A 12,503-nucleotide genomic window follows, 5' to 3' on the forward strand; every position below is an offset into this window, starting at 1 on the left:
TACCTAAAGGAATGACAAGTTGACAACTCAGCCTCTCTCTCACTTTCTCTCTCTGTGTGTCTGTGTCAGGGAACTGATTTGTGGAAAGAAAGAGATCGGTTTAAAAGGTTTTCATATGCATCCTTGGAACTTCGTAAGGTTTACATGGAAATTTCTTCCTCTTTTGGTAGCCGTCGAGAACTCTTTGCTGGTGAGATGCACCTGAAGAACGTACTTAAACAAGTATAACACCTTATAATTCGATATTTAAGACACTGACAGTTGGTATTACATTGACAGCAGTATAACAAAGAAGCAACTGAAAGTTATCTTTATATGAGAATGAAAGCTTTTCAGCAGCATAAGCCTTTCACTATTCAATTCCAAACAAGTTCCTCAGCATGATAACAAATTCGTAGACCTTTTCTGGGTCTGGAAGGATCCTGGCAACAGTATCTCTTTGCATGCACTTGTTCATCCATGCTGAGAAATTGGGGCACTCATTCTCAAGCTTAAATCCCCCAAATTTCTCAACCGCGTAAAACCAACAAGTCAGTGGAATGGCAATGACATCAACGAATCCAAAGCTATCGCCAAAGAAATCCTTCTCCCCTAAAGCTCCCTCAAGTGGCTTCAAAATCTCTATAAATTCATTCTTCGCCGTCTCGGGGACCTCGCCCTTGCTTTTCCATATGTTGCAGACCGCATCGAATGCCTGCCAAAAAAGTGGTGTCATCTTTTAAGTTCGCATTTAGAAAGATACAAACATTTAGACTTGAGAATTATAGACTGACCTTCTCAATAAAATCTGCCCAGAACCTTGCCTTAGCTCTCTCAGAAGCACAGGATGGGAGAAGTGGTGGCGAAGGCCAAGTCTCGTCAATTTAGTTAACTATAACAGTGGATTCACACAATGGTTCCCCATCGTGTAGCAAAACTGGGACTTTCTTGTAGATGGGGTTTGATTTGAGCAACAGGTCACTCTTGCCCCCGAACAAGTTCTCAGCTCTGGCTTCATATTCAAATCCTTTCTCAGCCAATGCAATCTTTGCTCTCAAGCAAAATGGGCTAGCCCAACAGTCCGAAAGAACAACCTCTCCCTTGGACATATTCACTTTCTTTGTTATTGTTTCTTTTAGTTGGTTGATAGTAATTAAACCTTGAGTATCAAGGTTGGTATTTATATAGGAGAAAAGATGAAATTCCCAAAGATTGTGTCGCAATCAAGGTTTGTTCGTTGGCACTTCCATAAAGGATGTAGCCTTGTTCTTATCATTTCTTAGTTTTTGAAGCTAAATGTTTTACTTGGCTTTCAACATGCACAAGAACAAGTTTGTCTTGTGTAAATAAAATAAAATCATAAAATTCCATTATTAGTGTAAAACCAAAATAATTAAAATAATAAAAGTGAGTTAGTCGCCCAGTTAATAGATTCTCAGGATGGGTCCTCTCTTGGGCTTGGTTTCGTGCGTGTGGACCTCCTCTTTATGAGCTTGTTGTCACACCATATTTGGTTTCTATAAATAAAATAACTAAAACTCTCTTATCTAAGTAAGAATATTGTTATTTTGAAATACCAACTCAATCTCTAACAAATCTTCAGATATAACTTAAGATTCTTGAGCTTCCAATATAAAACAAGTAAGATTAACATAACTTTTTCACTTCCTTCCATCAAAGAAGGGAATAAGTTATATAATTTAATTTATGTTTAATTAAATTATTTTAAATGGGTAATAATTATAAATTTTTCCACTTTATTTAATTAACTAGATAAGACCATATTGTAAATTCTTACATTTATCACTTTAATCTCTTTCCTTTTTCATTCCAACTCCGGTACAAACTATTCCTTTTCAAAAAGTTGTACTCAAATTGATAAGTCTTGGAAGACCAAAACACTATTTAAAATTTATTATTTGCTTTAGTAGCTTTCACGGGTGCAAGGTAAGGAACAAAACTCGGTGGATTTTATGACAAAAGCTTTATCTTATGTAGCACTTTTTTCGATATCTCGAACTTTACTCTTTAAGTATGTTGTATAATATTTCTACAGCAACAACAAACAAATTATAACCCTGAAAGATCTATATACACTTCGATCTCGAGCTAATTCTCTACAAAATATGGCACTAAGCAACAATGTAATCGGAGCCATCAACTTTGTTGCCGTACTTCTTTCAATCCCAGTCATTGGTGCCGGAATCTGGCTTGCCACCGAGGCAGACAATTCTTGTGTCAAGCTTCTGCAATGGCCAGTCATTATTTTGGGAATCTTGATTCTAGTCGTGGCTCTAGCAGGCTTTATTGGAGGATTTTGGCGCATCCCTTGGCTCCTTATACTTTATCTCGTTGCCATGCTCATTCTTATAATATTGCTGGCTTGTCTAGTTGTTTTCATTTACATGGTCACGATTAAGGGCTCAGGTCACCTTGCACCGAGTAGAGCGTACTTGGAATACCGCCTCGATGATTTTTCTGGATGGCTACGTAGAAGAGTTCGAAGCCCTTACAAATGGGATCGGATCAAAAGCTGGCTCAGCTCGACACAGATGTGCCCTGAGTTGAACCAGAGTTATAGGATGGCTCAAGATTTCTTCAATGCACATATTACCCCTTTACAGGTAATTATAATTAATTAAGTTCTCGATTACCATTAATTTTGTTTGGGAGAAATACGTCGACGAGACCAGGCATGGTGAGCAGATATCTGATGGCAGAGTTCTGCGAACCGGTGTGTTCCGTAAAAGCCTGGTGCGCGGGGGAACAGGAGCAGAAATATCCTGCTCGTCCACGAGCACGTCATCTGCGAGGCAAATTTCCTGTAAGAGGCATAAGGCCATTCCGGCTAGAGGTCGAGAGGCGAGGAGACCCGGTCGACGGCAGTTGGCAAGACATGCTCTCCAGCCCGAGAATCTAGGCACGACAGCCACGCTTTCCCCAGAACCGTGGCGTAACACGCAAGATCCCACGTTTGCCCATAACGCAGCATAACGTAGCAATCGGAGTCCCATACCGTCCCCCAAAAAAGCAGAAACAAGATCTCACAAAACCACGACAGCCACGCTTTCCCCAGAACCGTGGCGTAACACGCAAGATCCCACGTTTGCCCATAACGCGGCAGTCAGAGTTCTATACCGTCTCGAAGAAAGCGGAAAACTGGGATTCAGAGGAAGCCTATAAAAAGGTAGCCAACGAAGGTAAAGAGGTTAGCAATTTTGATTCTAAAAGAGAGAAAACAACCTAACAGCCATAAGATTTGTGGCAAGCGTTCCCCGAACCTTCATATCTGACTTGAGCGTCGGAGGATTTGCGCCGGGGAAACAACCGGCGTACTCTGACCTGTCTGTGTGCACAGGAACCTCTGGAGAAGAAGCCTTACGAGGAGACCCCCTGGTCGTGGTGACGTTGATCGAGCAGAGATCCTGGTCGTAGAACGAGGAGAACCGGAATTCCGCATCAACATTTTGGCGCCGTCTGTGGGGACCGGTACGATAAGCCAATTTTTTGTCTCTATCAATTTTCATCTAGTCGAAGCAAATCAGAATGTTACATTGCATAAATGGATGAGCTTGCTTAAACAAGGAAGCAAAAACCTTAAAGGAGAGCATATTGAAAGCACACGTTTGTAAAAATCAGAACAGGTCAGAAGTTTAATTTTTATTTACAAGCAATTTTTTCATGAAAATTTAATTATTTCTCTAAATCCTGTTATGTGAGATGAGGATACCTTATATTCATTAAATGGATTGTGCTCATACTATGGCTAACGGGATAACATAGTTAACTTGATTTCTTAAAAGTTACTCAATATGAGAATGATTTAAGAAAAGAGAGCTAGGCTAGCATTGGGAAGTCAATCAAAGTTTACTAATAAGGCGTGCAAAGGCTCAACAAAGTCTCAAAGCCTGTTTTATGGCTAGACAGGTAGCCAAGCATGCCAGGATCTGCTCGACCAAGCAAAGGTGAGCAGACCACCAAAGTTCCAAAAAGTTTCCAAGGCATGCAAAGGCTCAACAAAGTCTCAAAGCCTGTCCTATGGCGAGACAGAAGCCAAGCATGCCAGGATCTGCTCGGCCACGAGAAGGCGAGCAGAATCCCAATCTTTGAAGAATCAAAGGCATGCAAAGGCTCAACAAAGTCTCAAAGCCTGTCTTATGGCGAGACAGAAGCCAAGCATGCCAGGATCTGCTCGACCACGAGACGGCGAGCAGACTCCAAAGCATTCGAAGAAATTCCTGAGGCATGCAAAGGCTCACCAAGTCTCAAAGCCTGTCTTATGGCGAGACAGAAGCCAAGCATGCCAGGATCTGCTCGGCCACGAGAAGGCGAGCAGAATCCCAATCCTCGAAGAATCCAAGGCATGCAAAGGCTCAACAAAGTCTCAAAGCCTGTCTTATGGCGAGACAGAAGCCAAGCATGCCAGGATCTGCTCGGCCACGAGAAGGCGAGCAGAATCCCAATCTTCGAAGAAATTCCTGAGGCATGCAAAGGCTCAACAAAGTCTCAAAGCCTGTCTTATGGCGAGACAGAAGCCAAGCATGCCAGGATCTGCTCGACCACGAGAAGGCGAGCAGACTCCAAAGCATTCGAAGAAATTCCTGAGGCATGCAAAGGCTCACCAAGTCTCAAAGCCTGTCTTATGGCGAGACAGAAGCCAAGCATGCCAGGATCTGCTCGGCCACGAGAAGGCGAGCAGAATCCCAATCCTCGAAGAATCCAAGGCATGCAAAGGCTCAACAAAGTCTCAAAGCCTGTCTTATGGCGAGACAGAAGCCAAGCATGCCAGGATCTGCTCGGCCACGAGAAGGCGAGCAGAATCCCAATCTTCGAAGAAATTCCTGAGGCATGCAAAGGCTCAACAAAGTCTCAAAGCCTGTCTTATGGCAAGATAGAAGCCAAGCATGCCAGGATCTGCTCGGCCACGAGAAGGCGAGCAGAATCCCAATCCTCGAAGAATCAAAGGCATGCAAAGGCTCAACAAAGTCTCAAAGCCTGTCTTATGGCGAGACAGAAGCCAAGCATGCCAGGATCTGCTCGCCCACGAGAAGGCGAGCAGAATCTCAATCCTCGAAGAATCAAAGGCATGCAAAGGCTCAACAAAGTCTCAAAGCCTGTCTTATGGCGAGACAGAAGCCAAGCATGCCAGGATCTGCTCGACCACGAGAAGGCGAGCAGACTCCAAAGCATTCGAAGAAATTCCTGAGGCATGCAAAGACTCACCAAGTCTCAAAGCCTGTCTTATGGCGAGACAGAAGCCAAGCATGCCAGGATCTGCTCGGCCACGAGAAGGCGAGCAGAATCCCAATCTTCGAAGAAATTCCTGAGGCATGCAAAGGCTCAACAAAGTCTCAAAGCCTGTCCTATGGCGAGACAGAAGCCAAGCATGCCAGGATCTGCTCGGCCACGAGAAGGCGAGCAGAATCCCAATCTTCGAAGAAATTCCTGAGGCATGCAAAGGCTCAACAAAGTCTCAAAGCCTATCCTATGGCGAGACAGAAGCCAAGCATGCCAGGATCTGCTCGGCCACGAGAAGGCGAGCAGAATCCCAATCTTCGAAGAATCAAAGGCATGCAAAGGCTCAACAAAGTCTCAAAGCCTGCCTTATGGCGAGACAGAAGCCAAGCATGCCAAGATCTGCTCGACCACGAGAAGGCGAGCAGACTCCAAAGCATTCGAAGAAATTCCTGAGGCATGCAAAGGCTCACCAAGTCTCAAAGCCTGTCTTATGGCGAGACAGAAGCCAAGCATGCCAGGATCTGCTCGGCCACGAGAAGGCGAGCAGAATCCCAATCCTCGAAGAATCCAAGGCATGCAAAGGCTCAACAAAGTCTCAAAGCCTGTCTTATGGTGAGACAGAAGCCAAGCATGCCAGGATCTGCTCGGCCACGAGAAGACGAGCAGAATCCCAATCTTCGAAGAAATTCCTGAGGCATGCAAAGGCTCAACAAAGTCTCAAAGCCTGTCTTATGGCAAGATAGAAGCCAAGCATGCCAGGATCTGCTCGGCCACGAGAAGGCGAGCAGAATCCCAATCCTCGAAGAATCAAAGGCATGCAAAGGCTCAACAAAGTCTCAAAGCCTGTCTTATGGCGAGACAGAAGCCAAGCATGCCAGGATCTGCTCGGCCACGAGAAGGCGAGCAGAATCCCAATCCTCGAAGAATCCAAGGCATGCAAAGGTCGACAAAGTCTCAAAGCCTGTCTTATGGCGAGACAGAAGCCAAGCATGCCAAGATCTGCTCGACCACGAGAAGGCGAGCAGACTCCAAAGCATTCGAAGAAATTCCTGAGGCATGCAAAGGCTCACCAAGTCTCAAAGCCTGTCTTATGGCGAGACAGAAGCCAAGCATGCCAGGATCTGCTCGGCCACGAGAAGGCGAGCAGAATCCCAATCCTCGAAGAATCAAAGGCATGCAAAGGCTCAACAAAGTCTCAAAGCCTGTTTTATGGCGAGACAGATGCCAAGCGTGCCAGAATCTGCTCGACCGCGCGAAGGCGAGCCGAATCCCAGGCATTGAAGAATCTTCAAAGGCGTGTGGCAAAACCATGAGCAAAGCCGGAACCTGCTCGTCTAGACAAAGACAAGCAGATTCTCAAACGAAAATTAATTCATAATTACAACACAAGAAAGTAATCAAAAAACATTTTTTTTAATTTGTTAATAATTAACAGAGAGGATTTGGTTTTCCTAATGAGGACGGACTCTTGGATTGCCAGCATTTAATAGCGCCGAATCCCTAGGGTCTCATAACCGTCGGTTTGAAATTCAAATGGAGGGGGGGATTTCTGCCACGTCACCTCGTCCGCAATTAAATGCGACGTGATTCTTGGCAGCCTTTTCCAATCCCACGCGAGCGAGTACTAATGAGTTTCTACTGCTGGTCCACTACATTACCCAACACCAGAAACTGGGGGACCGATGTTTGGGAGAAATACGTCGACGAGACCAGTCATGGTGAGCAGATATCTGATGGCAGAGTTCTGCGAACCGGTGTGTTCCGTAAAAGCCTGGTGCGCGGGGGAACAGGAGCAGAAATATCCTGCTCATCCACGAGCACGTCATCCGCGAGGCAAATTTCCTGTAAGAGGCATAAGGCCATTCCGGCTAGAGGTCGAGAGGCGAGGAGACCCGGTCGACGGCAGTTGGCAAGACATGCTATCCAGCCCGAGAATCTAGGCACGACAGCCACGCTTTCCCCAGAACCGTGGCGTAACACGCAAGATCCCACGTTTGCCCATAACGCAACATAACGCAGCAGTCGGAGTCCCATACCGTCCCCCAAAAAAGCGGAAACAAGATCTCACAAAACCACGACAGCCACGCTTTCCCCAGAACCGTGGCGTAACACGCAAGATCCCACGTTTGCCCATAACGCGGCAGTCAGAGTCCCATACCGTCTCGAAGAAAGCGGAAAACTGGGATTCAGAGGAAGCCTATAAAAAGGTAGCCAACGAAGGTAAAGAGGTTAGCAATTTTAATTCTAAAAGAGAGAAAACAACCTAACAGCCATAAGATTTGTGGCAAGCGTTCCCCGAACCTTCATATCTGACTTGAGCGTCGGAGGGTTTGCGCCGGGGAAACAACCGGCGTACTCTGACCTGTCTGTGTGCGCAGGAACCTCTGGAGAAGAAGCCTTGCGAGGAGACCCCCTGGTCGTGGTGACGTTGATCGAGCAGAGATCCTGGTCGTAGAACGAGGAGGACCGGAATCCCGCATCAACAAATTTTATTTTATTTTTTTCCATTAATTTCTAGAAATTAAGATTTATTAGAACTCTGAAGTTAAATTCTGATTAAAATTTTAATTTTTAACGTACACATTCCTCTTTATAATTATGACCGTACGTAATTTTATAGCAGAGGATAATTCCTACCCATTAATTAAGCTAACCCACACGCCCATGGAACAATGAAGAAGTAGCTAATAAAGTAAAAACAGTGTATTAGATTCGGAAAACCAAGTTTCAAATCTTCTTTTCAAAAATATTCTTCGTCTTTATCTTTATTGCGTGCCTTTGTGTTTTTTTTTTCTATTTATTTATTTTTCTTCTTTACAGTCTGGATGCTGTAAGCCTCCGACAGAGTGTGGTTACATATTTGTAAACCCAACATATTGGATAAGTCCAATTAACAATGCGGCGGACATGGATTGCCTGCAGTGGAGCAATGACCAAATGCAGCTTTGCTATAATTGTGATTCGTGCAAAGCAGGATTACTTGCTAATCTGAAAAAGGAGTGGAGAAGAGTAGATATCATATTACTCGTTACTCTTGTTGCTTTGATATGGGTTTATCTGATTGGATGTTGTGCTTTTAGGAACGCCAAAACTGAAGACCTCTTTCGCAAGTACAAGCAAGGCACTTACACGTAATTGTTAGCTGCACGTAAACTCTCTTTGATAGTAATATTATAATGTGTGATTAGGGATTGGCTTGAATTGTTATTTTGATAATTTTATGAATTTTTTGTTTAAGATCCGTCTTCTTGGTTACTTACATTTGGTTAAATTATGTGTGGGGTTTGATTTGATGACGACATAATCTTGAGTTGTGCGTGCGTGATTTGTGGAGGGCGGGCGCCGAAAGTAGGTGGCTTTTGAATATTTGCTTTTAAGGAGAAGGGATTTCGCACTTCCGCTCCCTGCTTGCTCCCACAGGCCATTAATTGTAGCTTTGAAAAAAGCTCTGCTTCAGCATATGCAAAAGTCAAAGAAATGGGACATGTGCTCATGCATTATGCAGCCAGCATATGGGAGATAGCAGACGTATTTAATCTTTTAGTCTTTGTTTACCAAGCTTTGTTAATAATGTCACATTACATTAGGGGAAAGCCGGGAACTTTGTTTGTTGGTTCACGTGATAAGTATATATAAAAATAATAATATATGATTGATAAGTCAAGCTTTGTTAATAATGTCACAATCAATTATGGATGACATACGTCAAGAGTTTGATCACCACAACAATTCGATAAGTTCAAAGAATTTATTTGAAAATAAAAAATAATAATTCTCTCACTAATTACATCAAAACTTATCAGGCTCTATTTATTAGATGCGAGTACATTATATAAGGTTGGTTACAAGAATTTTTGAAAATAAATCCTAAATTAAAATCAAATCAAAATCTAAATCTAAACAAATAAAAAAGAATTTAAATCAAATCAGAATCTTAAGCTAAGTAAACTAAATACGATTCATATTTGTTGGGCATCCTATGGTCTGTGGGTCATTAATAATCCATAGTATCTGAATTTCTCGTCAAAATTGGTCATTTTTGCAAATCATTTGGACGTATATATGCAGCAGTTTACTATTTTAGTGCTTGCAGGAATTGGTATGCTTAAATTTTGGGCTCAAATTGTGTGAAAATAATCAAAGTGATATGCAAATTAATTCAAGCCACATGAGGAAAGAATATCCTTTCTTCTTTTTTTTTTTTTAAGCTTATGTTACATGTTTCTCTGTATGGCATAGGTAGTTCGAAGTGAGAGTAGTGCAGATATGTGGGGATTATATGCAAGGTGGCTTAAAAGTAAAGGAGATCTTACAATGTGCTCTGAAGCCCTCTTAAAGCAAGTCAGATCATATCAGGTTTCTCCATAAATCTCATCATCTTATAATAAGTTAGCATTATGTTTTACATTGATGTTGATGGATTTTGTTAATGCTAATCAAATTTTGCTAATCTCTCTCTCACTCTCTCTCTCTCTTTTAAAAAGAAGGCAAAGAAAAAGCTTTGTGATTTCATTTTTGTTTTCTAAATTTGTTATCTAAAGGAATGACAAGTTGACAACTCAGCCTCTCTCTCTCTCTCTCTCTCTGTGCTTGTGCGACTGTGTCAGGGATCTGATTTGTGGAAAGATAGAGATCGGTTTAAAAGGTTTTCATATGCATCCTTGGAACTTTGTAAGGTTTACATGGAAATTTCTTCCTCTTCCGGTAGCCGTCGAGAGCTCTTTGCTGCTGAGATGCACCTGAAGAACGTACTTAAACAAGTAAAACACCTTATAATTCGATATTTAAGACACTTACAGTTGGTTTAAAGATTGCATTTTCCGTTTCTGTTTTTGACTGGTTCAGGATAAAACTTTTTCTCACTGTGTTAGAGTGCATTTCTGTTATTATATAGTTTCTTAGAAGAAAATGCACTTTTTGGAATCTCAGGCTGAAGGATTTTCGGTGCTGTAACTAATCTCATTTGACAATGTAAATATATGGCTTCAATTTCTTTAAATGCAACAGCAAGTGTTGTTTTCGACCTCTGTTCTTTTAGGCATTGCTTACATGCCGTGATTTCATTAACCTAAATTTAAGAACAATTTCATATAATTTTTTTTTCTGCTTTTCTTTTATCATTTAAAAACAATACACGCACACACACACGCATATATTTCAGAAAGCATTTAAACAAAGCAACCGAACGTTGCTGGTTTCTATTATTACATCGACAGCAGTAAAGCAAAGAAGCAACTGAAAGTTATCTTCATATGAGAATGAAAGCTTTTCAGCGGCATAAGCCTTTCACTATTCAATTCCAAACATGTTCCTCAACGTGATAACAAATTCGTAGACCTTTTCTGGGTCTGGAAGGATCCTGGCAACAGTATCTCTTTGCATGCACTTGTTCATCCATGCTGAGAATTTGGGGCACTCATTCTCAACCTTAAATCCCCCAAATTTCTCAACCGCGTAAAACCAACAAGTCAGTGGAATGGCAATGACATCAACGAATCCTAAGCTATCCCCGCCAAAGAAATCCTTCTCCCCTAAAGCTCCCTCAAGTTGCTTCAAAATCTCTATAAATTCATTCTTCGCCGTCTCTGGGACCTCGCCCTTGCTTTTCCATATGTTGCATACTGCATCGAATACCTGCAAAAAAAGTGGTGTCATCTTTTAAGTTCGCATTTAGAAAGATACAAACATTTACAATTGAGAATTATAGACTGACCTTCTTGTCAATAAAATCTGCCCAGAACCTTGCCTTAGCTCTCTCATAAGCACAGGATGGGAGAAGTGGTGGCGAAGGCCAAGTCTCGTCAATGTAGTTAACTATAATAGTGGATTCACACATTGGTTTCCCATCGTGTAGCAAAACTGGGACTTTCTTGTAGATGGGGTTTGATTTGAGCAGCAGGTCACTCTTGCCCCCAAACAAGTTCTCAGCTCTGGCTTCATATTCAACTCCTTTCTCAGCCAATGCAATCTTTGCTCTCAAGCAAAATGGGCTAGCCCAACAATCCAAAAGAACAACCTCTCCCTTCGACATATTCACTTTCTTTGTTCTTGTTTCTTTTAGTTGGTTGATAGTAATTAAACCTTGAGTATCAAGGTTGGCATTTATAAAGGACAAAAGATGAAATTCCCAAAGTTTGTGTCGCAATCAAGGTTTGTTCGTTGGCACTTCCTTAAAGGATGTGGCATTGTTCTTATCATTTCTTAGTTTTTGAAGCTAACTGTTTTACTTGGCTTTCAACATGCACAAGAACAAGTTTGTCTTGTGTATGCGGAGTTTACTAAGGACAAGCCGAATCGTAAGCAAGCATTTACACTAAACAATCGGTATTGTCCAATGAAAATAAGTAATGTAAAATAGTGTCTAGGATTTTGCCTAATATTTCTCAAAATAGGCTAATTAAGCCCAGTTCTGGAGCTAGATTGGTTCAACTTTGAATCAAACTTGGAAACATTTTTCTTTAGATTATTATTATGAATTTAGAAGAGTCAAAAAGCTAAGAGTATCGTTGGTAAAGCTCAAACATGTGTAAGATCACATATTACTAGTGAGTGAGTTTCATAAACTTTCCTAATGAAGAAGACACATTTTGGGTTGTTAATCCTAACACAATATTTATTCAGTTGTTGAGCCTGAAATATTACAGATATATCAATATTATTTGATGTGGGTGCACAACCCTGAGTCTTCTTAATTAGGACAGCCAATGAAAGCCTGCGTCTTCTTACATAACTTGTATGTGCACGTTGGCGGGATATCCCAATTATGTACTCGTTTATCTTCACGTGTTTTAAAAAAATCTATTGTAATGGATATATTGTAAATTTATCTAATTGCTTGTTATAATGCTTCTATTGCGGTGTTATTCGAGTTGTCATTTTCAGTTTATTTTATTTTTTCTTTAAACATAGTTAATTTGAAATGTTCTTTAATACCCATTACACTTGAAATCATCAAATAAGTGATTCTCGAACATAATTGCTGTTGTTACTCGAATAAGAAAATAAAACAAAGTATAGCTAAGGTAAAAGCAAATGGAAATGAGAGCAACGTGATTTTGCAAAGAGAACTTCACACTATCATAAAACCAAAAACATTACAATTTAAAGCTTAAATAACAACACACCAAAGTCAAATAACAACCCACTAGAATCATGGTCCAAAGATTGTGCCATGATCACAACATTAACTACAAAAAAATAACCAACACCTGAAAAGTAGGAACAGTTTGAAACTTTCAACTAAAGTGGGAAAGACCAGGATGGCACTGCATGCCCAGCCGACCAAC

The 12,503-nt window shown here is 41.6% G+C and overlaps 3 protein-coding genes, 1 long non-coding RNA gene and 2 pseudogenes across 4 annotated transcripts in view; 3 read left to right on the forward strand and 3 right to left on the reverse strand.

Annotated features, from left to right (window-relative positions):
• Nucleotides 1-1,237, reverse strand: part of LOC127901787 (probable glutathione S-transferase parC) — a 162,200-nt pseudogene extending 160,963 nt beyond the window's left edge.
• LOC127898709 (uncharacterized) overlaps nt 1-1,355 on the forward strand; it is a 44,359-nt gene extending 43,004 nt beyond the window's left edge. The window contains exon 14 of the mRNA XM_052439581.1: nt 70-1,355. The gene's annotated coding sequence lies outside the window, so the exon portion shown is untranslated. The remainder of the gene's footprint in view (nt 1-69) is intronic.
• LOC127901792 (probable glutathione S-transferase) lies at nt 353-1,088 on the reverse strand (annotated as a pseudogene).
• A 531-nt stretch (nt 1,356-1,886) lies between the features above and the next one.
• Nucleotides 1,887-8,876, forward strand: LOC102617877 (protein TORNADO 2-like). The gene is made up of 2 exons (XM_006484501.4): nt 1,887-2,603; nt 8,038-8,876. Exons 1-2 carry the CDS (start codon nt 2,106-2,108, stop codon nt 8,350-8,352), a joined length of 813 nt encoding a protein of 270 aa, XP_006484564.1. The 5' UTR covers nt 1,887-2,105; the 3' UTR covers nt 8,353-8,876.
• Nucleotides 8,877-9,197: 321 nt separating this feature from the next.
• Nucleotides 9,198-10,204, forward strand: LOC127901795 (uncharacterized). Its single transcript, XR_008054120.1, has 3 exons — nt 9,198-9,316; nt 9,457-9,573; nt 9,825-10,204. It is a non-coding gene; the product is annotated as an uncharacterized LOC127901795 (long non-coding RNA).
• A 166-nt stretch (nt 10,205-10,370) lies between these two features.
• LOC127901786 (probable glutathione S-transferase parC) lies at nt 10,371-11,289 on the reverse strand. The gene is made up of 2 exons (XM_052439577.1): nt 10,931-11,289; nt 10,371-10,851 (listed from the first exon to the last, which is right to left on the reverse strand). The coding sequence occupies exons 1-2, from the start codon at nt 11,246-11,248 to the stop codon at nt 10,507-10,509; spliced, it is 663 nt and encodes a 220-aa protein (XP_052295537.1). The 5' UTR covers nt 11,249-11,289; the 3' UTR covers nt 10,371-10,506.
• Nucleotides 11,290-12,503: the final 1,214 nt, after the last annotated feature.

The sequence above is a fragment of the Citrus sinensis genome, chromosome 4, assembly GCF_022201045.2.
Source record: "Citrus sinensis cultivar Valencia sweet orange chromosome 4, DVS_A1.0, whole genome shotgun sequence".
Lineage (NCBI taxonomy): Eukaryota > Viridiplantae > Streptophyta > Magnoliopsida > Sapindales > Rutaceae > Citrus > Citrus sinensis.

Excerpts from the sequence above, each read along its gene's own strand:
- LOC127901786 (XM_052439577.1), bottom strand. The coding sequence starts at position 11,248 with ATGTCGAAGGGAGAGGTTGTTCTTTTGGATTGTTGGGCTAGCCCATTT. Across the intron at positions 10,852-10,930 it reads CAGATTTTATTGACAAGAAG|GTATTCGATGCAGTATGCAA; the intron begins GTCAGTCTATAA and ends CTTTTTTTGCAG.
- LOC102617877 (XM_006484501.4), top strand. The coding sequence starts at position 2,106 with ATGGCACTAAGCAACAATGTAATCGGAGCCATCAACTTTGTTGCCGTA. Across the intron at positions 2,604-8,037 it reads CACATATTACCCCTTTACAG|TCTGGATGCTGTAAGCCTCC; the intron begins GTAATTATAATT and ends TCTTCTTTACAG.